This window comes from Malania oleifera, chromosome 8, assembly GCF_029873635.1.
Source record: "Malania oleifera isolate guangnan ecotype guangnan chromosome 8, ASM2987363v1, whole genome shotgun sequence".
In the NCBI taxonomy this organism is placed as follows: domain Eukaryota; kingdom Viridiplantae; phylum Streptophyta; class Magnoliopsida; order Santalales; family Ximeniaceae; genus Malania; species Malania oleifera.
In genome coordinates, this window is record NC_080424.1 from 35,271,247 (window position 1) to 35,299,027 (window position 27,781).

The 27,781-nt window shown below is 37.6% G+C and overlaps 1 protein-coding gene across 1 annotated transcript; it reads right to left on the reverse strand.

The window, feature by feature from the left end:
- Positions 1–984: 984 nt before the first annotated feature.
- LOC131162278 (protein NRT1/ PTR FAMILY 5.10-like) lies at positions 985–25,975 on the reverse strand. Its single transcript, XM_058118586.1, has 4 exons — positions 25,466–25,975; positions 25,140–25,357; positions 2,756–3,303; positions 985–1,944 (listed from the first exon to the last, which is right to left on the reverse strand). Exons 1-4 carry the CDS (start codon positions 25,611–25,613, stop codon positions 1,128–1,130), a joined length of 1,731 nt encoding a protein of 576 aa, XP_057974569.1. The 5' UTR covers positions 25,614–25,975; the 3' UTR covers positions 985–1,127.
- Positions 25,976–27,781: the final 1,806 nt, after the last annotated feature.

Genomic DNA, 27,781 nt, shown 5'->3' on the forward strand with positions numbered 1-27,781 from the left:
GAACCTTGCAAGAACAATTCTCTTAAAAATCAAACTTCATGCTTGAAAAAAATAAAGTACTTTTTGGATCATTTTTTTTTAAAAATTAATCTTATCCTCTTTCAGAGTTAAAAATGACTTTGTCGAAACTATTTGCTCTATTAGCTCCTTTTATCTTTCTCTCCACTCCTTAAGGCTTTGAACTTTTTCAAAGTGAAGTGCTCGGAAATAATAGCATAAAGATCTCTTCTTCTCCTTCCTAACATCTTTTATATGTTCCCTATGTTTATGTTGCAGTCTCTCTTTAAAGGATGATATCTCATCCTTTTCCCTTTTTTTTTTCCATTGTAAATACCCCTAAACATTCTGCAAAGTGGATTTTATTTTTTTGGAACATGGCTTGGCAAAAAAATAAAAAGCTCTCTCTCTCTCTCTCTCTCTCTCTCTCCAAAAAAGAAGATCAATGCAAAATCATTAATTCTCATGATTTTGGTTGGGTATCTTATTTATTCTTTAAGGAATAACACTAGGTGCTTTAAAACAACAAGAATTCCATAATTTTTGTAGGATTGTCATCGAAAATGTGTGCATTTCAGTGAAAATTGTTAACTAATTTTTCAAGTAAAATAAATTTCTTTTCTAAAAACAATTTTTATTCTACTAGAAAACTGACAAAGTATATTTAAATATGCAAGTGAGTGAAAAAGTTGGCACTAACCCTTAATCTAGTTTCAATAACATATATTTGTACATTGGGAGATAAGAGTCCAACATTTGAAAATTTCAAAGAGCTAATAAAAAAAGTAGTCTTATTATTATTTGCAGTATTTCAAAAAATAATTTTAATTCCTTCAAAAATATAATATCAATAGAATAAGGTCAACTTTCATGAAATTAATAATTAGAGTTAAAAAGAGTAGAGAATAAAATAATATTTATTCGCAAAACATGCACAAAAAATTAAACCCCAAGTAGAACATACATGTGTCTGCCCAGAGGTGCTCATCATAGAAATTCTTTGTAGCATTAACAATTTAATGAACTTCAAACTGCATATATGAAGGTCATACAATAATAGATAAGAGTCCATATATAACCCAACACAACGGTTGCAAGTACACACAGATTAATGATGGGAGTTGGGATTTTCAAATGGCACTTCCCTTGCTATAAATGTAAGATTTTGAAAAATACAGAAACGCAACTAATCCCACGGCACTAAGTCCGCAAAGTAGCCAGTAAAAGTAATCTAGATGAGCCCGGTTCAGATTATCTGCAAACCAACTGTCTTGGCCATCTCCACCAGTCGCCCTCTCAATTATGGAAATAAGAAAACTGCTCAGAAAGCTTCCCACGCCAAAGATGCTGAGGTAGAGGGAGAGACCCACACTCCTCAGTTCGTTTGGAACCTGATCATAGAAAAACTCTTGCAATCCAACCATGGTGAACACATCCCCAACCCCAAACAACAGATACTGAGGAATTAACCACCACACGCTCATGGGAACTGTCGCCCTCGGCACGTCGACAAGCCCATGTTCTTGTGCAGTTTTCAGTCGTTTCATCTCAACCAGAGCTGCAATCAGCATGGAAATGACAGAGAAAAATATTCCAGTACCAATTCTCTGGAGCATTGTTATGCCAGAGGGTTTCCTGGTGAAAGACCTTGCTATGGGAATGAAGATGCGATCGTAGATGGGAATGAAAAGAACGATGGAGAGGCTGATGAAGGATTGAAGTGAAGCTGCAGGGACATCAAAGCCAGACCCAATTGCTCTGTCCATTGTAATTCCTTGTTTTGTGAAGAAAGTTGATGACTGTGCAAACACAGTTGCATATATCAAACTGGTAGCCCATATTGGAATTAGCCTTAATATGGACTTGGCGTCTTCAACCTCACTCCTGCTGCACACCTTCCCCTCCTCCTTTGAACCATCTGGTGCTAGCAAGGCTTTATTCAAAAATCTGCTCAAATAGAATTTTAGCTTAAATGAGTCCCAAAAAGTAAATTCCATAAAAAAAAAATTAAAACATTTCATTAATGCTGTGTTTAGGAACATGGATTTCGGGCCTTAAATTTGGATTTGTGTGGATTTGGACAAAGAATCCAAAATCTCTTCCAAACACAAAGTAAATTTCAATTTGTTGCCATGAATATGAGATGAGCTTTCTTTATCTCACAACAAAAAGAGCACAAGACTTTCAAAAGCAAGGCACCATGAAAGAGTTGGAGTTGTTGGTAATTTAATCTTAGTAAATTAATTTTAATTCACTTTTTTATCATGTTCATATAAGACATCAATTAAATAAGGATGCATTTGGAAATAATATGAAATCAGTGCAGTTTCTTTCTAGTGCGTTTGGTATCTAGAACACATCTTCTGGGATATTCCCATTACCAATATGGTGTCCTATGAAGAGTGATGGGTTTTGAAATTGATGGTCATTTTATGAAATCTGCAAGCTAAGATGCTACATTGAGCTGTACCATCCAGAGTAACAAGTTGACTAAAGTAAATGCATGCTACATAAAGTGCAAATGGAGACATTTCAGATGTTATGCCAAATTTGATAAGACTGACTAGTTTTCCCATGGGACACCCAGCCAGACAATAAGCATTCATAAATTTGGATATCATTTTACTAATGGTGTTATAAGGTAGAACAAACATCAAGAATCATGACGTTTAGAAGTAAGTATAATTTAAGACCTTAGAGTGAATCTATCACTTGAATAATATCTCATTTAAGGCCTTGGAGTGAGTCTATTGCTTACTTGAATTGGAGAGACCCCTGGGAAGGCAAGGTTCCACAGGCTTCCTCTTCTATGGTTATAGCTGAAGTAGTTGTTCGCCAATTCTTAGCTGCTACAATAAACACCTGAATAATTCTCGAGAATGGGTTTTTTCCATCCCTTTTGATACTAAACCGATAAGTTGTCGTTCCAAGCAAGAAAATGGCCAATGCAATTGCCATTGCAATGCAGGGTATTCCGAATCCAAGTCCCCAGTTAAGGTTGTCTTGTATGTAGTTTAGGATTGATAATGCAACTAAAGTGCCTGAACATAAGGCAAAATACCACCAGTTAAAAAATGAACTTTTAGCTTTGCACTCATCTGGGTCCTGTCCATCAAACTGGTCAGCTCCAAAAGCTTGAACACAAGGCTTGTGCCCACCTTGTGCAACTGCTACTACATACAGAGATACGAAAAAGAAGATTACTTGAAGTCGAGGAGGAGAGCACGACGTGGTTCCATTGCTGCTTTGACAGTCTTCAAGACTGACAAAAGGAAGGATGGCTGATAGGGTTAACAAGCCAAGTCCCTGTGATTCATTCAAATCTGGGCTAAAGATCACTTGCATTCAAGTGTAAGAGAAAAATATAGTAGCTATACTCTATATAGCACCATGCTACAGCACTCATTTGCAACAATTTCTATCTTAATGCACACATTTTCCATGACAATCTTACAAAAATTTTGGAATTCCATGGTTACGTTTTGTTTGCGGAATGTCTACTCCAAAGAATAGATTAATTATAATATAAGAATTTTATATAAATATATATACACATATGCATACATATATGTATATACATATTCATATTTTTTGGGGAATCTGGAGCTCTAGCCCTACCTGAGCCCTTCAGCCCTCATTAGTGGCACCAAACCAGAGTTTTTTTTTTTTTTTTTTACTAAATTGGGGTTATGGAAAAAAACAAAACACAGACCTGCAACACCACCCCACCCACCCCACCACCCCCCCCCCCACCCCCCACCCACTCTTCAGTTAGCTGGAGCATCCTATGCACCCACCTCCTGTCTGCATCTTGGAGCTGTGAACCAGTGCCTGGCATCCAAGACTTGAACATGCGGACAGAAAACTGATTATTTTAATTCTTATCTGCATTTTGAAAATGCAAACAACCCCACTCTTGTAATTTGTTTTTCATCAACCCACTTCTTCGTTTAGTTTTCTTCATAACCCCAATTTAGTTAAAAAAACTCCCAAACCAGAGGTAGAAGACCACCCCCAGCCATGCCCAGATTAGTAGAGGAAAATCACAAAAACATGGCAGGGTTACATGGCTCTTTCCCACACATGCCTTGCCACGATGGCTCGGGAATGTATTTTTCTTATTGCTCATTGGATCAAATAATAATGAATATAAATGGAATAGCTATTACTTTTATTCTCAAATTTCTCATTGTATTCCATCTTATCCCAACAAATAGCTATTACACGAATCAAACATAACCTTGATGTCTTAAATCACCTAGAATTAATTGTTAAAAAATAAATAAGATAGTGAAAATCATGAGACTAATTATGCATTAATTTTTGTTTTGGGGGTGTGAGAGAGAGAGAGAGAGAGAGGAAATTATGCAGCACTTGCTCAGTTGTTCCCATCTACAAATAAACTTAGCCTCAAAATAATGAAAATGTCAAAAGCTGTACAGAGCAATGAGAACCACAATGCATCCTCAATTGGCCAAGAATTGGAATTTTCAAATTTGTCTCTCACAGTTAAATAATTTTTAAATTATGTTTGGTCAACGACAAACATTGCATAAAACTTTTAAAAGGAGGAATTTGATTTTGTTTCTCTTTTGAACAGAAGTGGCAACATGATGGCGAGAGGGACTGTTTATTTCTGCTTTATTATGGTTTAATTTTGGCAATGAATCTAGAAAATTATGAATGTTCGTATTTTAGAATTTAAGAAACTAATATCTCATATTTAACAAGTTGTAAACCTTTTAAGTAGATTACTGAAATGAACTTGGGTTTGTGCTTAGGGGTTTGTACCAGAGTTTGTATGCTTCTTGAGTGTGCTTGTGTGACATCCACTTGGCAAGGAGTGTTCATCATGGAGAATTGAAAAATTAACTATCATTCAACACAAGATCCATATTTTAATTTTAAAGATCCATATTTTAATTTTGAAGATCCATATTTTTATTTTTGATTTTGTGGTTTGATTTGATTTCTTATTTATTAGTATTTGATTTGGGCAATAAATGTGTTAAGGAAACTGCCCAAACAAAGGCAAATTCACCAGAAGCAAATAAATGCAGGAAATCATGCTTTGAATTGGTCAAAACAACACAAAAGGAATACTCACCAGACACGGGCTGATTTGTAGTGATTCGGATTTGATTTAAGCATGATTTAAGTAATTTGTCTATAAATCTATGTGTATAAATACCCTTACAGTGCATTGTAATATTCATACCAAGAAATACAATATATACATTTCTCTTCCTCTCTTCTTCTCTTCCTCTATGTTATTTCACATTCTGAATTTCTTCATGGTATCAGAGAGTGAAATTTCTTTGGGATAAAATTTCTTTTTTCTTCTCAATTCCTTGCTGTTCTTGCTCAGAAAAAATCAGTTTTTCTATTTTTTTTCTTTCAATTGACCGTCAATGTGATTGTCACACGTTGATTGGCATTCATTTTCCCCTTCACCTCAGAAAAATCAGAGTTTTTTTTTTCCGAACATCAACGTGACTGTCACACCCTAATTAGCATTCATTTTCCCCTTCATATATTGGGGCTTCTTTTATTTCTTTAAGTCGTAGTAGAGGTGTCGTCCTAAACACCTCCACCCAAAAATTTTTCTCTCTCAATTCTTTTGTCGAAATACACTATCTGAAATTCATTGTTCAGGGCTATTAAAGAAAAAGATCACGTGAGCAGCCCATGATTCAAAAAAAAAAAATCTCAGATTCCTCCTTCCCAATGGTTTCCAATGTTGAAAGCACACAAAGTTCTCCACATTTTGATGATCCGAGTCATGCCTTGTATCTCCACAATTCTGACAATCCGGGTGTTACTTTGGTCTCTCATCCAATGACCGAAACCAATTACACCACATGGAGTCAATCCATGCTCATTGCACTCAACACCAAAAACAAGGTCGGCTTCATTGATGGCACCATTCCCAAGCCTTCAAAATCCTTAACTAAAGAATACCGCCAGCGGTTACGTTGCAACAATATGGTAAAAGCATGGTTGATTAATTTTCTTTCAAAGGACATTTCTGCTAGTGTTATTTTTTGTGATCTTGCACGAGATATTTGGGTCGATTTGAAGGATCGTTTCTCACAAGTCAATGGCCCTCGAATGTATCACCTTGAACAAGAAATTCACAACCTTGTCCAAGGCAATACATCGATAGCCACCTACTTTACTAAGCTAAAGTTCTTATGAGATGAACTTGCATCACTTCAATCTCATTTGTTCGAAGGAGATATAGTTCAATACCAATAGTACCAGTGAACTATGAAGTTCCTCATGGGCCTTAATGAATCCTATGGTGCTATCCGTGCTCAGATCTTGTTGATAGATCCCCTTCCCACGATCAATTGCATCTATGGCTTGGTCCTTCAAGAGGAGTGTCAACGGAACATTCAACTTCCTCCACCCATTGACGTCGTTGCATTAGCTGCCAAAAGAATCCTTTCCACTCCAAAAGATGGTAGACCTTTTCGTAAGACCAAACTAAAATGCACTCACTGTCACAAAGGTCACACTATTGATCGTTGCTACTTCATCCACGGGTTCCCATCTGGCTCTCGCAAGATTGGATTGGGTCCCAAACCAAGTGCTCACCAAGTTTCCTCTACTAACAGCCAACCATCCACCAATAGTTTCCCTTTTACCAGCAATCAATGCCAACAACTTCTAGCCATGCTCAACCATGCCACCTAGACACCTTCTATGGCACACCATGTAGGTAATGCTAAGTCATCCTTATCAGGTATACCATCCCATCTTTCTCCAGAACTATTTGGATTCTAGATAGTGGAGCCACCGACCATATGGTGTGTTCTCCCGCTGATTTAACATACTTTATCCCTTGTGCATGGTCGTACTGTACGGCTACCAGATGAATCACATGTTGTGGTAACCAATATTGGATCCGTTGTTTTTTCTCCTTCTCTTATTTTTAAAAAATGTCCTATGTGTCCCTTCATTCTACTTCAATCTTATATCCATTCGTGTGTTATGTCAAACACTCAATTGTCTAATCATTTTTTCTGCTCATATGTTCCCAATTCAGGACTTACGCTCGATGAAGATAATTGGATTGGGAACTGAGTAGGATGGCTTGTATTACTTTACAAAAACAAATCCTGCTCGTTGTCAAGTGGCTACATCAAATTCCAAACTTTGGCATTGCCGACTCAACCATTTATCCAATAAAATTATGTCTTTACTTCTAATAATGTTTTTGGCATTTGGTCAAATTTAGAACCATGTTTTATTTGCCCATTGGCTAAACAAACTTGCATTGAATTCCCTTCTAGTTCAATTTTCTTCTCTTGCACCTTTCCATTTAATACATGTGGATATTTGGGGAGATTATCGTGTTCCATCTCTCACTGGGGCTCAATTTTTTCTGACTATTGTAGATGACTACACTAGATGTACCTGGGTATAATCAATGCGTCATAAATCGGATTCTCATCCTCTACTCTAGTATTTCATTCGGCTCATTGAAAATCAATTTTCAACCACTATAAAGATTATATGTAGTGATAATGGACTAGAATTTGATATTTCCTCCTTTTATTCAGAAAAGGGAATCATTCATCAAACTAGTTGCGTCTCTACTCCCCAACAAAATGGAGTAGTGGAACATAAACATCGTCACCTTTTAAATGTTTCTCAGGCCCTCCTATTTCAAGCCAATATGCCTAAACATTCTTGGGGTAATGCTCTCCTCACTGCAACTTACTCGATAAATAGAACACCTACTACCATTTTGGGTGGAAAATCTCCTTATGAAAAACTATACAACACCCCACCTAAATACAATAACCTACGAGTCTTTGGATGTCTTTGTTATGCCTCCACCACTTCTAACATCTTTCAAAATTTGATCATTGAGCCATCTGCTGTGTCTTCCTTGGATATCCATACAGACAAAAAGGTTATCAACTTTATGATCTTACAACTCATAACACCTTTGTGTCTCGTGATTTGGTATTCTATGAGGATCAATTTCCATTTAGCCAAACTCTTGTTTTACCTCATCCCATTGACTCCCCAGATCTTCTCTCCGAACCTTCCACCCAGACACCTCCTTCTCCTATTCTTGACTCTTCCCATTCTCCCACTCCCACCATCCCAATTTGGCGATCCACACACCCCATATAGCCCTCTACCTACTTGCGGGATTTCCATGACGAACAAGCACTTCCGTCTCGGCCTGCTCCATCCTCTGACTTGGCGTCAGTCTACTCCTCCGGTATTCTTCATCTCCTCTCACATTCCATTCTTATGATTCTTTTTCCCCTGCACACCATGCCTTCACCACTGCCATATCCCTTGCACAAGAGCCCAAGTCCTTCATACAAGCCATGCAGGATCCTTAGTGGCGTGATGCTATGCGTGCTGAGATTGATGCTTTGGGAGCCAACCATACTTGGACTTTGACTTCCCTTCCACCCAATAAGAAACCCATTGGTTGCAAATGGATATACAAAATCAAACACAACCCAAATGGTTATGTGAAATGTTACAAATCTCATCTTGTTGCCAAAGGCCATGGTTACTATTCAGACGCTTCTCGCCCTTGCCGCCGCACAAAATTGGCATCTTCATCAACTTAATGACTTGATGACAATAATGCCTTCTTGCATGGTGACTTTGATGAAGACGTCTACATGCACCTTCCTCCTGATTTCGGAAGAAAGGGGGAGACTAGAATCTGCAAACTCAACAAGTCCCTATACAACCTCAAACAAGCATCAAGGCAATGGTATGCTAAGCTTTCTTCAACCCTCATTAGTGCTGGATATAAACAGTCTAAAGCAGATTATTCTATATTTGTCCGATTCCACGAAAACAATTTTACCATTATCTTGGTATATGTAGACGACATCATCTTGGCAGGAAACAACTTGGAACAAATTGATGCACTCAAGAAATACTTGGGAGAATGTTTCAAACTCAACGACCTTGGTACTTTGAAATACTTTTTGGGGATAGAAGTGGCTCGCTAAAAAACTGCCATCTCTTTATTACAAAGGAAGTATGCCCTGGAGATAATTGAGGAAACTAGATTTCTTGGTGCTAAACCAGGAAACCTACCCATGGAACCAATCTAACTCTTAGTGAGACTGATGGAAAACTACTCGCAAATCTATCTTCATATCGATGATTGGGTGGGAAACTCATATATTTAACTATCACAAGGCCAGACTTAGCATACGCAGTACACATACTGAGTCAATTCATGTACAAACCTCAAACATCTTATTTAGATGCAGCACATCGAGTCTTACGATACCTCAAACAATCACTTGGCCAAGGAATTGTTCTATCAACTTCCATTGATATTCAAACACATGCATATTGTGATGCAGACTGGGCTCGATGTAGAGATACTCATCGATTTGTTACTGGGTATTGCATCCAACTTGGAAAATCACTAATCTCTTGGAAGACCAAAAGGCAAACAACAATTTCACAATCATCGGCTCAAGCAGAGTACTGATCTATGGCATCAACTTGTTGTGAAGTCACTTGGTTAAAGCAACTTCTGACGGATCTCCAGATAGCACATCCACAACCAGTTAATCTATATTGTGACAACAAAGAAACTATTCATATTGCATCAAACCCAGTATTTTATAAGAGAACAAAACATACAGAGATCAATTGTCATATCATTCGAGAGAAAGTCCAAACTCGAGTTATTCCGACTGTCCACATACCCACAAATCATTAGCCCGCAGATATATTTACCAAAGCACTTGGACCAACACAATTCTACCTCGTACTTAACAAGTCAGGTGTCATTAATATCCACTCCAACTTAAGGGGGAGTGTTAAGGAAATTGCCCAAACAAAGGCAAATTCACCGGAAGCAAATAAGTGCAGGAAATCATGCTTTGAATTGGTCAAAACAACACAAAAGGAATACTCACCAGACCCGGGCTGATTTGTAGTGATTCGGATTTGATTTAAGTATGATTTAAGTAATTTGTCTGTAAATATATGTGTATAAATATCCTTATAGTGCATTGTAATATTCATACCGAGAAATACAAGATAGACATTTCTATTCCTCTCTTCTTATTTTCCCCTATGTTATTTCACATTCTTAATTTCTTCAAAATGTAACAAATTAGGAAAGTTTGTACTATTTTCAGGAAACTAGTTTCTTATATTGAGTCAGTTATAAGCCTTTGGTGTCTCCACCAACTGCAACAAAGTTCACCATTACCACAGTACCTGCATACATTTTACCTACAATCATCCTCTTCTTCACAAAAGCACCACCTTTTGCTGATGCAACCAGTGGAACGTGTCGTTGTCCTCTTGTTCATTCAGAAATCACCTCCATTGCCATGATTCATCGATCCTCCAGCAGCCGAGCCAGCATTTGTGTGCTTCACAAGTGCTGGCTGATAGTCACCTTTGCGCTAGCAATCAGCAAATAACTTCAAGTCCTAGTGCCAACTGCTATCCATCTACTTGTGGCAGCTGATGTGAGATAGTCTTTCATCTCCTTTAATTTCAAGATCCTCACGCAAAATACTTCGATATTTTGACCAGCATTAATCCCATCTGGATTAACCGAGCTTCTCTTCCCTCTGTTAGCCAACCCCAGCCCATTATCTTGCTTCTATTTAAAGCCAGATTTTTATCTTCTATCTAATCCTCCAAATCTGTCCCCTGTGTTTCTAAACCTGTTCCATTTGCAAACGATCCTCCCCCCCAAAAAAAAAAGCAAGAAAGAATTCACAACCAGCCTTTGCTAACCATAACACTAACCATGAGCTAGGCTTAATCTTAATTTTCGTACAGGACGACAATAAAAGGGTACTAGATCAAGCCTGTGCAACAAAACATGGCTGTTTTGAAAGACTGGCAGGAGAACACCCATGGCCTCGTGTAGTAAACTCATGCAGTGGCTCAATAGAATAGTAGACATATTGTTGCACATCCCTCCTGACAGAAATTAAGAGGGTCCATTTTGTAAATTTAAAATATATATATATAAATAAAAGGAAGCTAGGGTCGTGTGTGTGTGGGTGGGTGTGCTGGAAATTAAAAGAAAAGAAGAAAAATAGAGCTGATGGCAGCTAGAAAAAAAAAAAAGAAGAGACATGGGGAAGAAGAAACCCACTTGGGTACTTGATCGGATGCCCAAACGAACTCCAATTGACTTGAAATTTTAGGTGTACGATTGTGACGTCAAGGGCTTTGACTTGATTGGCTTTGATCGTGGTATTCTTCTTTTGATTTTATCTTCTTGTGAGATAGTATTTTATTGATCTCAGGTTCTTGATAGTGAGATCGGCTTCCGAGTAAGATTGTTCGTGATTTGTTGCAATTGCTGCTGTTATTGAGAGCTCTTGTAGAACTTGTGGACCCTTGTATTTTTCTCTTATCTAATGGATTTGGCCTGGACCAAAGGTCCTGTGGTTTTTATCTGATTTTGGGTTTTCCACGTAAATTCTTGGTGTTCCGTTTTTGAGTGTTTTATTGCTTTACCATTCTTACCGATTATTCGTTAATTTATTTGGTGATTTAATTGCTGCATTGCTGGATTAAATTCTGAAATTGGAATTTAATGGCTATATCTTTAATCCATTGTTCTATTTTATTTGTGCAAGGTGGGAAAGCCTGAGCAAGTATTTTGTGCAAGTTTAGTCATTTTGCTATTTTTCCCAACAAACTAGTATCAGAACAAGGTTGAATTAATTAATACAAATTAAAATGGAGGATAATAGCAACAATACAATGTTTAAATTGACAGAATCGAACTACTAAATATGGAAACCAATAATGTTAGACATTTTACTCTGTAAAGAATGGTATGATCTGATTGAGCGTGATGAGGCCAAACCAGCGGACAAAATAGATAGGAGTGAGAGCGAGCAAATTGAAAAATTTTCTATGTTATTCGTGTTGGCCTAACAAGGCTTAATCTTGTTTTGATAATGACAAACTCAAGTATCTGATTGTACTATCAAGTGTATTTACAGGTATTATGAGCCTACAAGCACAATGAACGATGTCTAAATGTAAAGTCATGAAGAGCACAAGTAAAATGAAGTATGACTATTGAAGAAGAGCTTGGGTGACGATCAAGCTTAAAGACATGAAAACTTAGATAGTATTCCATGTGTAATTGTAAAATAAGTCTCATGTAAGTACTTCTCTATTTATGTTTATTGTGAAGCTCTTAGGATTAATTATTGGATCTAAAGACCTGTTTAACAATTTGGAAAATATTTTTACAAAGTCCAATATCTTTTCAAAAGAATACAAATGAGTTTTGGAATCAAAAATAAAAAGAACATTGAATTTCAGGGTGTTCAGGCGCTTGAGGCTTATGCTTAGTCGACCGAATATAGGAGTCAGAATGAAGTAGTCTGGCATTAGAGAATTCAGCCGAGCAAACCTATGGTTTAGTCGACCGAATGGCTACTGCCATTGTTAAAGGTCCACATAGCGTTGTTTTGGGCGACCAACCCAGGGGTTCAGTTGATCGAACGGGTTTAGGTGACCGAACGTAAAGTTCAGTCAACCAAAAGGCTACTGCCTGCTTCAAAATTCATAATTTTAATTGGTTCAGGTGACCAAACGACAAGTTGAGTCGACCGAAGCGCACGATATGTTTTGCGAACAACGTGATATCTTTCCGATTTTGAAATATATTTTTACCAAGACTTGCACAAACGGTCAGAATTCAAACCTAACTATAAAAGCTAACCCTAATCGTGTTAGGGCAACCACATAGCAAACAAACACTTTGATTTTATCTTGAAAATCTGCCGAGCACTGTTTCTCCTTGCTGAAACAATTTTATGGTTTTGTTCTTCAAAGTTTCAAGCTTTCAAGCCCAGAAAACCTAACAAATCTCTTGAGCTTCGTAGAAAAGATTATTTTGAGAGTATCAGAGTGATTTTACATGTACAAATCTGCTATGTTAAGAGAGTTTTTCATTGAACAAAATCAGCTTCTGATTTTCCTCAAATTGACGGTTCTGGCCGTTAATCGTTGACAAGCAAGAGGGGTGTTCTTGCTTGAGAGGTGTCTCCACCTATTGAAGGAGAGAGGTGCTCCACCCGTTGAACAAAGAGAAGTGCTCCACCTACTGAAAAGAGGGATTAGTAAAATCCTCATAGCAAGTTGCTTGAGGCAAGGACGTAGGCATGTTGCTAAACCTTATAAAAAATTCTGGTGTCACTCTTTCCCTTATCTCTTTACTTTTCAAGCATATTTATATTGAAGTATATCTGTTGTGTATGCTGTGAATGGTTCATTTAGATTTGTAAATGTTGTGAATATTGTAAATGATTTGAATACTCTTGTTGATCAAAATCTGCTGTAGCTACTAGAAATAATAATGTGTTTGTTCATCATTCGTTCAAGTTATTGCATAACTTATTTGGTAGCTAGGCAAACTCTTGTTAATATAAATTTTCTGCAAGCATTGTTGATGGTTTGTGATTGGTTACATATTGATATATAAGTTCAAGTTTTCTCATATTTAGGAATATTGATACCGGTATAGTTGTTTGCTGGAAATAGTTTTGGGGTGATTAAATATTCAGAGCTAGTGTTAAATAAGTTTTAAAATTGATTAAGCTTCCGCACTTAAATTTTAAAATACCCAATTCACACCACTCTTGAGATTACACCTTAACTTACAATTTGGCAATGGATTGACAATAGTAAGGTTCATCACGTGGCTAATGAAACAAATGCCCATGCATTGGGAAGAGATTAGATAATCTATATGAAAGGTGTTAAAATGTCAACCCTGAATATCTTTGTAAATAAAATATAAATTAGGAAAGTGGGTAATTATAGGGGATTTGATATTATTCAATAGGAAATTGTTTCCTTGTTTAGAATAGATTATTGTATTATATATTGGATTGTACATAAGAACAATATTATGAAAGAAATATTTTTTCCAATCTTTTCTTCTTTCATGGTATCAAAGCTAGGGTTTCTCAAACCCTGCTAAACAATGGCTGACAGTAGAGACTCTACCTCCTCTGCAAACATCACCGGTGATTCAGAGGTTACGTCCAGTGGGAGTATGAATGATAACACAGTTTTTCCACTCTCATTGGAAAAACTAAACGGAAAAAATTTCCGTGAATGGGCTTAGTCCATGAAACTGGCGATTGAGGGGAAAGGAAAGCTTGGTTACCTTACTGGTGAGCGAAGGAAACTAGATCCTTCCGACACCGTAGCCTTGCAAAGATGGAGGTCCGAAAATTCCATGGTCACGGCTTGGCTCGTCAATTCAATGCAACCATCAATCGGAAAAATTTATTTGTTTTTGCCGACGGCGAAGGAGGTCTGGGAAGCCGTATGTGAGACGTACTCCGATGGCGAAAGTTACTCTCAAATCTTCAACATCAAGACCCGATTGTGACAAATGAGGCAAGGCGAGAGAGGGGTTACCGAGTATTGCATGGAGATGAGTCATCTCTGGCAGGAGCTCGATCTGAGCATCGATGAAGAGTAGGAGTGCTCTGGCAATAGCACGCGATACCGAAGGAGGCTCGAAAACGAGAGGGTCTTCGAGTTTTTTGCCGGCCTGAATCGAGAGCTCGACGACATGAGGGGACGGATCCTTGGCCGGTGACCTCTTCCTTCAACTTGAGAAGTCTTCGCAGAGGTCAGGCGGGAGGAGAACATGAGACGGGTAATGTTGCAGCCCCAAAATGAATCCGCTGGGCTAGACCCGGCTGTACATGGATCCGCCCAAAAATTAGATGGGCTGCACGCTGGGCCGGATGCCTCAGCTCTTGCATTAAAAGGCCCAGGAGGACCTAGTCAACGACCACAAAGAGGAAAAACATGGTGTGAACATTGTCGAAAAACAGGTCATTCAAAAAATACCTGCTGGGAGATTCATGGAAAACCGGCAGACTGGAAACCGAGACAATATCACAAAAATCGTGGGTACTAGGCCAACACTGGTGGATCAACTGAAAGATCACAAGGGGAGAACAATGATACCCCATCCGGCAGTGTCTTCAGTCCTGAACAGTTGGATCAGTTATATAAGATGTTTTCATCAATGCAAACATCGGGTCAGTCCTCCTCTGGTTCTCTGGCTCATCAAGGTAATCATCTGTCAGCTTTAAAAACCACATCTTGTTACAAATGCCCTTGGATAATTGATTCGGGTGCATCCGATCATATGACTGGGTCATATCAATATTTTTCATCCTACTCCCCATATGCCGGGAATTTGAAGGTAAAAATTGCAGATGGATCTCTCTCACCAGTTGCTAGAAAAGGAAGTATTCTCATATCTGATTCCTTAACTTTACAATCAGTCTTACATGTCCCCAAGTTATCCTGCAATCTGTTATCTATCAGTCAATTAACAAAAGACTCGAATTGTTCCGCTAAATTTGTTTCCTCCCATTGTGTTTTTCAGGACCTATCATCGGGGAAGACGATTGGCACTGCTAAAGCGTATGAGGGACTCTACTACTTTGAGGAGGCAAGTTTGAGTGAACTATGTAATACAGCAATTTGTGATTCTGCATCTACTTCTAAAAATAGTGAACTTTTGTATGGCATTCACGGATGGGTCATCCCAATTTTCAATATTTAAAACGTTTGTTTCCTTCTCTTTGTTCAAATAAAATGGCTTCTGAGTTTCAATGTGAAGTGTGTGAGCTTGCTAAACATCGTCGTACTTCTTTTCCATCATCCATATACAAACCATCTTGCCCATTTGCTATGTTTCACAGTGATGTGTGGGGTCCCTCACGTTCCCTAAATCGCACCAATACAAAATGGTTTGTGACCTTTATCGATGACCATAGTCGTCTTTGTTGGGTCTACTTATTGAAAGACAAAACTGAAGTCCGCTCCATTTTTATCAGTTTTCATACCATGATTCATACACAGTTCCAGACTCATATTCAGATCCTACGTACTGATAATGGTACGGAATATTTCAATACCATCCTAGGAACTTATCTGTAAGATCATGGGATTGTTGTTCATCAAAGTTCTTGTGTGGATACCCCTCAACAAAATGGGGTTGCTAAATGAAAAAATAGACATATACTTGAAGTAGCCCGGGCTTTAATGTTTACTACCCACATGAAACATTATTTTTGGGGCAATGCCATCTTAACAGCCACACATCTCATTAATCGAATGCCAAGTCGAGCACTTTCATTTGTCACTCCTCTGCAGAAATTTCAGGAAACCTTTCCTACCTCTCGACTCCTTTCCAGTCTCCCATTGAAAATTTTTGGCTGTACTGCGTTTGTTCATGTCCATGCACACCATCGCGATAAATTGAATCCTCGTGCCATTAAATGTGTTTTCATTGGTTATTCACCTACCCAAAAAGGCTACAAATGCTTTGACCTGGTCTCAAAACGACTGTTCGTTAGTCTTGATGTCACCTTTTTTGAAACCACTCCTTATTTCTCAAAGCCCTCTCTTCAAGGGGAGAAATGGAGGAGTGAAGATCGGTTCTTTGATCCTTTTACTATTGAATCTGCGATTACTCCAGTTACTTCATTCCCTAACCCATCTATTGAGTCTATTGAGTCTTCCATTACAATACTTCCCGATTTGCCAAACACAACTGAACACTTACCCTCAAGGGGAGATGCAGGAGAACAAAACAATGCAGACATATTGGTTTACTCAAGAAAGCCGAAAACAAAGGAGAGGGAGAATCTCCTACTTGAGGCACCAAGAGCGTTGGACCCGGTGATGGCTCCGAATAATCATGATCTGGTAATTGAGTCTTCCTCTGATAATTCTGCACTTGATGATATCAATCTACCAATTGCAATCAGAAAACAAACCAGGTCATGTACTCAATATCCTTGGTTGAAATACATGTCTTATAATAGCTTGTCTACAGGATATCGTGCATTTGTCTCTAATCTGGATAGGATGAAAGTACCAAAAAATATTCAGGAAGCTCTAGAAATACCAGAATAGAAAGAGGCTGTCTTGGAAGAAATGCGAGCCCTAGAAAAAAATGGAACTTGGAAGTTGACAAATCTACCGAAAGGGAAGAAGCCAGTAGGTTGTAAATGGGTTTTCACAATGAAATGTAAATCTGATGGAACAGTTGAAAGATATAAATCCAGACTTGTTGCAAAAGGCTTTACACAAACTTACGACATTGACTATACTGAGACATTTGCACCAGTGGCAAACTTAAATACAGTTCGGGTTCTCTTGTCCCTGGCAGCCAATTTAGATTGGCCACTATAACAACTTGATATTAAAAATGCTTTCTTAAATGGAGAATTAGAAGAGGAAGTTTACATGACTATACCACCAGGATTCAGTAGAACAGGTGAAGAAAACAGAGTGTGTAAACTAAAGAAATCGTTATATGGCCTCAAACAATCTCCGAGAGCGTGGTTCGATAGATTTGCAAAGGTACTAAAGAATCAAGGGTATCGACAAGGGCAATCAAACCATACACTATTCTTTTAGCAGTCTGAAGGAGGTAAGAAAACAATTCTAATAGTGTATGTTGATGATATAATCCTTACTGGTGATGATACTGTAGAAATGGAGAGATTGAAGAAGGATTTGGCTACTGAATTTGAAGTTAAAGACTTGGGACAGATGCGGTATTTCTTGGGCATGGAAGTGGCAAGAACAAAAAAGGGGATTAGTGTTTCTCAGCGAAAGTATGTTACTAACCTCCTAGTTGAAACTGGGATGCTAGGGTGCAAACCCAGCGAAACCCCGATAGAAACAGTAAAGAGGGTTGAAGATTGTGGAAAACCAGTAGAAAAGGAGAGGTATTAGAGATTGGTTGGCAAACTGATCTACCTATCACATACTAGACCAGATATTGCATTTGCAGTTAGTGTAGTAAGTCAACACATGCATTCACCAAAGGAAGTTCACTTCGATGCTGTATATAAGATCCTTAGATATCTCAAGGGATCCCCAGGAAAAGGACTCTTCTTTAAGAAATGTGAAAGTAAGGAAATAGAGATCTTTACAGATGTAGATTGGGCAGGATCAGTGGAAGATAGAAGGTCCACCACAGGATATTGTACATTCGTCTGGGGAAATCTCGTGACTTGGAGAAGCAAAAAATAGAATGTGGTGGCTCGTAGTAGTGCTGAAGCTGAATTCAAGGCAGTCGCTCAAGGGATTTGTGAAGGGTTGTGGTTACGAAAACTATTGGAGGAATTACGGGTGTCGATTAACCTTCCTATCAAACTCTACAGTGACAATAAGGCAGCTATTAGCATCTCTCTTAATCCAGTCCAACATGACAGGACTAAACATGTGGAGGTAGACAGACACGTCATCAAAGAAAAAATTAAAGAAGGAATTATATGTATGACTTATGTACCAACCAAGGAACAAACTGCAGATATCCTCACTAAAGGCTTGGGACGACAGAGTTTTGATGATCTTATTAGCAAGTTGGAGATGATTAATATTTATGATCCAACTTGAGGGGGAGTATTAAAATGTCAACCCAGAATATCTTTGTAAATAAAATACAAATTAGGAAAGTGGGTAATTATAAGGGATTTGATATTATTCAATAGGAAATTGTTTCCTTGTTTAGAATAGGTTATTGTATTATATATTGGATTGTACGTAAGAACAATATTATGAAAGAAATATTTTTTCCAATCTTTTCTTCTTTCAAAAGGAAAACTTCTCAAAGAGAAAAAGCTTTACTAGTCAAGTGGTTGGTTAACTTGAGATATAAACATGGGAACAACATGTCAAAGCATTTAAATATTTTTTCAAGACATTGTGAATTAGTTGGCTAATATGATATTTAATTTGGAAGATGAGTTGCAAGCTTGTCTGCTATTGGGTACCTTGCTGAATAATTGGGATACTCTAGTCGTGGCATTAAATAATTTAACTCCAAATCTTAACATGAATAGAGTCAAGGCGAGCTTATTTAACGAAAATACCGGAAGGAAAAGGCTCAACTTTACTTCACAAACAGATGCACTTCTCACAAAGAGGCAGGGGAGGAGCCAGAATAGGAACTTTCATAGATCAAATTACCGAGGCAACTCAAAAGGGAGGTCTAAGTCTAGGTCAAGGAAGGATGTGAAGTGTTTCCATTGTGGAGGTTTTGAGCACATCGGGGTAAATTGTAAGAAATTTAAAAGAGAAAAATCAAGAGAAAGCAATGGAGACAAGAATGAGCAGAAAGATGAAAAGGATACTACTGTTACAACTACAATTGATGGAAATGTCATGATTATCTCCAATGATGCTAATGTAATCTTAGCATGTCAGGACTGTACTTGGGTTGTTGATTCAGGCACTTCTTTCCATATTTCTTCATGGCGTGATGTCTTTGCGACCTACACTAATAGTGACTATAGTTATGTGAGGCGGGCTAATCAGGCTGTGTCCAAAATTGTTGGCATTGGGGAAGTTTGGCCGGTGACAGATGTTGACTGCAAGCTACTACTAAAGAATGTCAAGCATGTTCTAGATTTAAGACTTCAATTGATCTCCACAGATGTCTTAGATGTTGATGATGGGTACTTTAATAATTTTGGTGGTAGTAAATGGAAGCTCACCAAAGGATCTCTTGTCGTAGTAAAAAGTGAAAAACTTGGTTCTATCTATCTTACTCATGTCAAAGTGTGCATAGGGGAGGTGAATGCATTTGAAGATTCCTTTATGGAGCTTTGGCATAAGCGGCTTGGACACTTGAGTGAGAAAAGCCTAGAGATACTTGCTAGAAGAAAACTTCTTCCAGTGAAAGGTATGAGATTGAAGGCATGCACTCATTGCTTGGTTGGTAAGCAAAATCGTGTTTCCTTTCACAAATCTCCTTCACATAGAAAATCTAATATTCTTGATCTTGTGCATACTGATGTTTGCTCAAAGAGTGACGGGACATTAGGTGGTGCCTTGAACTTTGTCACCTTTATTGATGATTGTTCCAGGAAAGTGTGGGTCTATACTTTGAAGACAAGAGATCAAGTGTTTCAAACATTCAAGAACTTTCATGTTAGTGTTGAACGAGAAACAGGAAACAAATTGAGATGTGTAAGAGCGGATAATGGGGGAAAATACAAAGGACCTTTTGAGGCATAATGTAGAGAAGATAGCATCAAGCTTCAGAAGAGTGTTTCTAAGACACCTCAACATAATGGAGTTGCAAAGAGGATGAATAGGACCATTGCTAATAGAATTAAATGTATGCTTTCTCATGCAAAAATGGCTAAGTCATTTTGGGGTGAAGCTATGCATACTGCAGTGGATTTTATTAATCTTTCTCCATCGGTTCCTCTACAGGGAGATGTACCAAAAAGAGTATGGATAGGGAAGGATGTCTCTTATGATCATCTCATAGTATTTGGTAGCAAGGCTTTTGTTCACATTCCCAAAGATGGGAGATCCAAGTTAGACAGCAAGTCAAGACAGTGTATCTTTCTACGTTATGGTCATAAAGAGTTTGGTTATAGGTTGTGAGATCTTGTTAACAAAAAGCTAATTAGAAGTAGGGAAGTTGTGTTCCTTGAAGACCAAACCCTTGAAGACTTTGACAAGAAAGCAGAGAAGCCAAAATACACTTTGATAAAGCCTATTATTCCTATTCCAGAGAATCCTACCATCGTGAATGATAATTATGGGGGAGACAGGCAGGAAAGTAGTGAAATTGATGTTGATGAACCATTACTAAATGATGAAGTCATAGAAAACCAAGTTGAGCCATTACCGAATGAGGTAGTCATAGAAAACCAGATTGGGCAACCTAGTCCAGAACCACTAGCAGCACCTCCACTTAGATGATCCAGCAAAGAGCATCACCAAAATCCATAGAATTACTCTGGGGACTTTGTGAAGTTCATTGATGAGAGAGAATCTTATTGCTTTAAAGAAGTTATGACTTGTGATCACAAGAAAGAATGACTGAAAGCTATGCAGGAAAAGGTGAAATCTCTGGGTGAAAACAAGACCTATAAGCTAGCAAAGTTGCCCAAAGGCCAAACAGCACGCAAGAACAAATGGATGTTTAGGTTGAAGAATGATGGAAATAGTTCACAACTTGGGTACAACGCAAAATTGGCGGTTAAGGGTCTTGGTCAAAGGAAAGGCATTAATGTTAAGGAAATATTTTCTCCTGCGGTTAAGATGTCTTCTATCAGAGTGATTTTTAGCCAGGCTGCAAGTTTGAACTCGGAGATTGACCAACTTGACGTGAAAACTGCCTTCTTATATGGTGACTTGCATGAGAAACTCTACATGGAAAAACTTGAAGGATTCGAAAAGAAAGGGAAAAAGCATCTTATGTGAAAGCTAGAAAAGAGCTTGTATGAACTAAAACAAGCTCCCCGACAATGGTACAAGAAGTTTGAATCTTTTATGTCACAACAAGCGTATGGTAAGACTTTTTCTAATCATTGCATATTTGTTAAGAAATTTTTCAGTGATGATTTTATTATTCTCTTGCTTTATGTGGATGAAAAGTTGATTGTTGGTCATGATGCTAAGAAAATAGCTAACCTAAAGCAAGAATTGAGTAAGTCGTTTGCAATGAAGGACTTGGAGCCAGCAGAACAAATTCTTGGTATGAGAATATGTTGTGACAAGAAGTACAAGAAGCTTCGGCTTTCTTAGGAAATGTATATTGAAAAGTTGTTGGAAAGATTCAACATGAGAAATGTGAAGCCAGTGAGTTCTCCACTTGCAAGTCACTTCAAGTTAAGCTCTAAACAATGTCCTACAAGTGATGGAGAGAAGGAGTACATGGAAAAGGTTCCTTATGTTTCTGTTGTTGGTAGTTTGATGTACACATGGTATGTACAAGACCAAATGTTGGCTCATGCAGTTAGTGTGGTAAGTTGGTTTCATTCTAATCCAGGTAAGTGACATTGGGAAGCAGTGAAATAGATGCTTCGATATCTCAGGGGTACATTAAGAATTTGTTTATGTTTTGGTAATGGAAAACCTGGATTAAATGGTTTCACCGACTCTGACATGGCAGGAGATGTTGACTCTAGAAAATCAACATCTGGGCATTTGATGACCTTTTGCAAGTGGCGCAGTGTCTTGGTAGTAAAAACTGCAAAAATGTGTTGCTTTGTCAAATACAGAGGCTGAATATATCGCTATCATTGAAGCATCAAAGGAGCTCCTATAGATGAAAAAGTTTCTAATGGAGCTAGGCATCAAGCAAGAAAAATATGTGTTGCATTGTGATAGCCAAAGTGCAATTCAGCTTAGCAAGAACTCAATATCTCATTCGAGATCGAAGCATATTGAGGTGTGGTATCACTGGATTTGAGATGCACTAGAGATGAAAGTGTTACAACTTGAGAAAATTCACACAAATAAGAATGGGGGTGACATAATGACAAAAGCATTACCTTTGAGGAAGCTTGAGTTTGTAGGGTGGCTGCAGGTCTTCAAGACCTCTCCCCATGAGTCGGGAGGGGGAGATTGTTGCATGTCCCTCACGAAAATTAAGAGGAGGGGTAATTTTGTAAATTAAATAAACACATAAATTTTCAAATAAAAGGAAACTAGGGTTGTGTGTGTGTGTGTGAGTGTGCTGGAAATTAAGAGAAAAGAAGAAAAAGAGGATTGATGGCAACTTGACAAAAAAAAAAATGTGGGGAAGAAGAAACCCACTTGAGTACTTGATCGGACAGCCAAATGGACTCCGATTGACTTGAAATTTTAGGTGTGCGATCGTGACGATAAGGGCATCAACTTGATGGGCTTTAATCGTAGTATTCTTCTTCGGATTTTTTCTTCTTGTGAGACAGTCTTTTATTGATCTTAGGTTCTTGTTGGTGAGATCGGCTTTTGAGTAAGATTATTTATGATTTGTTGCAATTGCCAGTGTTATTTAGAGCTTTTGTAAAGCTTGTGGACCCTTGCATTTTTTTCTTATCTAGTGGATTTGGCCTGGACAGGAGGTCTTGTGGTTTTTCCGCAATTTGGGGTTTTCTACGTAAATTCTTAGTGTTCAGTTTTTTAGTGTTTCATTGTTTTACTATTATTGCCAATTGTTTGTTGATTTATTTGGTGATTTAATTGCTGCGATGCTGAATTAAATTCTGAAATAGGAATTTAGTGATTATATCTTCAGCGAATTGTTCTATTTTATTTGTACAAGTTGGGAAAGGTTGTGCAAATATTTTGTGCAGGTTCAGTAATTCCGCTATTTTTTTGAACACATATTTGTTGACCTTGGACCTCAACAGTCACTTGGCCAACATGTTGGCCCACCTACATGCCTAGACTAAAGGAAAGAGAGTCGTTGATGATACTGGTACCTCTGAATTGATTGCTTTCAGCAACGCTAACCTTGAGAACCATGTGTGGTTAACTTTCATCATCATACTCCATGCCCCAACTATGGAATCAAGGTCACTGCCCAATTCCAATGGGAATAAAATATATGAAACATAATTTCAATCATTTTATGAGCAACATTGGAGAAAAAGATTAATCATGATGGTCTGAAAATCATAATACATTAGTAGATTTAAATATACTGGATTTATTATTGAGTTTGAAGGAGAAATTGAAGAAGATAAGTTAAATGGATTGGATAACTAGAGAAGTGCATTGGGCTCGTAAAAAAGACTTTAAAATGAAAAAAAAAAAGTTGGACATAACAAGACCAACCATGCTATATAAATTAGATTGTTTGATAATTAAGAAATAATATTATCAAAAAAAAAAAGTTACTAAAATGCAAATTTTAAGGCGAATGAATGTTATAAATCTAAAAGATAAATTAAGAAATGAACATATCTACGATACATTTGGTGCAACATCCTACAAGATGAGAGAAGGATGGTTAAGATGGTTCAGGCACTTGCTACACAAGTTAAACAACACCCCAGACCTTGTCTATTGGTACTTATAATTTGGTGGTGGTGGTTATGGTTATTTTTATGAATTTGGTGTATGACATAATGAGTGTATACAATAAAAAATGTACATCTAAAAATTAGCCAAAAACTTGCATCTCTCACACATGTTCATTGGCAAGTATCATGTAACTTCAAGCATAAGGTCTTTAAGATTCATTGTTGAAAAGCATACATCTTCCAACTATCAAATGAACTGGACAAAGATTGATCTACCTCAAAGTATCATGCCCCCATCCACTAAAATCATGCTATGTAAACAATGTGATCCCATACAGATTTAGGGCTTATATTTTTAAAAAAATGATATGTATGTAAAATATGGAGTCTACATTTAATTGTCGTAAGTGTTGTTTATACAAAATATGATTCAGTGTTATTTATATTGGGTAAAAATATTGTAATACTGTTTATGTTGAATGCAATTTTGCTTTTACTTGACTGAATCTCCAAAGACTGCCATGTACTTTTAAGTATTGAATGTATAGAAGCAATTTTCTGGTTATTTATATACCTAGCTGGAAAGGTTTTCTAGGTTGCAATTATAAATTTGAAAAAGAAAAAAGAAAAAATAAAATTGCAAAAGGCACAGCAGAAATCCTCATTCACATAAAGGTTATTACTTGGATAATCTGAGGGTACGTTGGCATCAAGGGTTTTGGACTTTTGGTTAGGGAAAGTAAAGAAAAAAAAAAAAAAAATGAGAATAAAACTCATTTTTTATTATAATTTTTTTTTATACTAAATAATACTAAAAATGAAAATTTATTTTAATATGACTATAAATTAAGAAAAAATATATTATTTGCATCTAAGTCAAAATTTTGTCCATTAATTTAATATATTTTGATTTCCTTCTCGTCTTCATGGATAACCAAGTATTAAAAAATAGATTTTTTTTTTTTTAAATATTTTTTAAGTTCCAAATGAGCCCCAAAATAATCTATTTTTTTTTTGTTTCATTATCCAAAAAAGTAAGAAAGAAAATAAAATATATATTAAATTAATTAATAAAATTTTGATTTTATACATGAATAACATTTAATTTGTTGAAACTATTGTGTTGGCCTTGTTATTAACGGAGTGCCGCTACTAGAGGAAATAACACACTAAATCCGTTATCTAAACTCTGCCATAAATTTTTAATAAATCAGAATCTATATAAATAAATAAATAATAAATAAATAAAAAGTGCACAAGCGCAGCAGCCTGAATTCTTTTTACCAAACAGAACATTGAATTCTAGAAAGAAAGAAGGGGAGCTGAACCAACCAGGATGTAGAGGACAGATGCAACTATAATTGTTTGGTAGCGACCAAGGAAAGAATCGGCTACGTAGGCCCCCACGAGAGGAAGCAATGACGCCGCCCCGGACCACACGTTCACGTTCTCCGCCGCGACCGCCGTGGACTGCCCCAACGGCCCCGTCAAATAGCTTATGAGGTTCGACGCAATCCCGTAGTACGCAAACCTCTCTGCAACCTCCACACCTGAAATCCCCGTTTGCATAAGGCAATCAACAACTTCATGACACAATAAATTATCCAGTTAATTGAACTAGGATATGTGATTAACAACTTCGACTTCAGTTAATTTACCGATAATGAAGGAAGCAGATCTCCATCCGCCCGATCTGGATCTGTAGACCGGCTGACCTCTGTAATCGACGGCGCCGTCTAAGGCGTCGTCGAGCAGCAAAGTTTGGGCGTCGGAAGCGCGTCCGCCGGCAGCAATGGAGACGGCCATATGTGCCTAAATTCTCGACCACTCGCAGTGAAATGAATGATGTGAGATCGCTTGCCGCTCCACGAGCCTTCCTTAAAAAACGTATACGGTGAGAAACTATCCCACTCACGAATTTTTCGTATAAGATAGCTCCGGCTCCCTACAGCATCGCCATTGCATTGCCAGAGGAGCAGATTCCTTTTCACCAACTATATGCATGTAGGTGGGATCCACTACTCCCTTTCAGTTGTTTTTTCGGTCAAGAGTGGGTGCTGAAGACCTTTGAGAACTGTCGATCAGGATTGCCTTGGCCTGGGCCATTGTCAAACTGCTCGCTAAATTGTAAAAATCCTGTCCGGATGTGTATTTGTTTGCACTTTTTTAAGATAAAAAAATTTTAGTTCTAATCTTGCGGCAGATTACTTTGCCCTGTATTGTTGAGATTTTTGGTTGAAATATTATGAGGTAAGAAGTGGATAAGATGGGACATAAATTACTTTTTTGTATTTTCACTCAAACGTGAACTTTTATACACCAAAAAAAAAATTTGAATGCAACTTTTATTATGATCTTTCTTATTGCACTTAATTGTATAGTTTGCACGTGATTTTTTTTAAAAAACTTCACACTTTTCTCATTATAACTGATATATCTTAAAATGTCCTCATTTAAAAGGAGGAATGGTTTCAATTCCACTATTAAACCTTCATCCATAACTGACGTGTAGATTTAATTATACACATTGATGAGAGGGATAATTACAAAATCATATTCAAAACCTCCACATAAATGCTCCTAAAGGAATATATAACTCCCACAAGCACAATAATGCTCATCGGATCAACGAAGGGTGAACCTCCATCGTTATAAAAAGGGACTCAAAGAAAAGGTAAGAATCTCATTCATATTCACTTTTTCTATTGTTGCAATTCATTGCCTCTCAATAATCTCTTACTTAGGCACCATAGTGATCCATCAGATTACACCTCAAGTCCTCCAAGCCGTCCTTACTTTCTCTCTTTCAGGTGGTCGTGATCAATGAACGTTTTCGAAGATCGTTCGATTTCCAGGCAACAACAGTTGGCGCCTTCTGTGAGAAATTCTTGAGAGGTTTTCTTTTTCAATCCTTAATCATGACTACATCATATGATTCAAAGTCAAAACCTGCTATGGGTGACCAATCACCCTAATCCATACATTCTGCACTAGGTGACAATTTCGTCGTGACGAGAGGTGAGTTTTTTGCGTTCCAGAAAAGGATGGAGGATATGTTCAGTATGATCTTGCAACAAAAAAAAAAAAAGGATCATAAGGAACTTGTCCCTTACCCTAACCAAATAGATCTTGAGTTACACGGAAAGGTCGTAGTTCTGCTGGAGATCATTGATAAGGCTTCTGATCCAACGAAGAAAATTGAAGATGCGATTAGTGTGGGAAGCAATGAATAACAATCACACGAACTAGAAGAAAATTTTAAAAGAATTGATCAATTAGAGAAAATGATGAAAGAAGCTCGCAGTAATCCATCCTATGGGGAGTCCTCAATCAAATCTTTAGATCCACCTTTTACTAAAAAGGAAATGGATGTTCTCCTGCCTATCAAGTTTAAAATGCCGAGTGTGGAAGGATATGATGGCTTGTTCGATCCTGTTGATCACTTGGACACCTTTAAAGTGTTGATGCAACTTCAAGGCGCACTAGACGCAATCATGTGTCAAGCATTTGCACCCACTTTAAAAGGGAACGTCAGGGCATAGTATCGAACTTTGAAGTCTGGTTCTATTAGATCTTTTTTCTGTTAACTTTATGAGTCCTATCCCGTTTTGATTATGATAAATCCAAAGTATCTCACTTGTGAATCTAGTGCTTGAACAGACATTTCTCTTAGAAAGCACATAGAGTCGAAATATGATCAAAGCCATGAGGATCTCAAAGCTCACACTACATGATGGCAATTAGGAGAGCAAAAAGAATGAAGACATTTTATGTTGTATTGTAATGCATTTAAGTATTGGTATGTAATAATGCATTTCATGCATGATGTGATTGAAAACTCAACAAAGACCATAGACTGACCTTAGGTCCCAAAACTTTTCATGAAAAACCCTCTAACTAAAATGTCATACTCACACACATAGGGTTGAATATTTAAAGTCAATTTCAGGGCAGAACCTTAGGTCTTCACTAAC

Coding starts and splice junctions, on each gene's coding strand:
- LOC131162278 (XM_058118586.1), bottom strand. CDS start 25,613: ATGGCCGTCTCCATTGCTGCCGGCGGACGCGCTTCCGACGCCCAAACT. Junction 25,358..25,465: donor ATCTGCTTCCTTCATTATCG/GTAAATTAACTG, acceptor CGGGGATTTCAG/GTGTGGAGGTTGCAGAGAGG. Junction 1,945..2,755: donor CAGGGGTCTCTCCAATTCAA/GTAAGCAATAGA, acceptor CTATTTGAGCAG/ATTTTTGAATAAAGCCTTGC.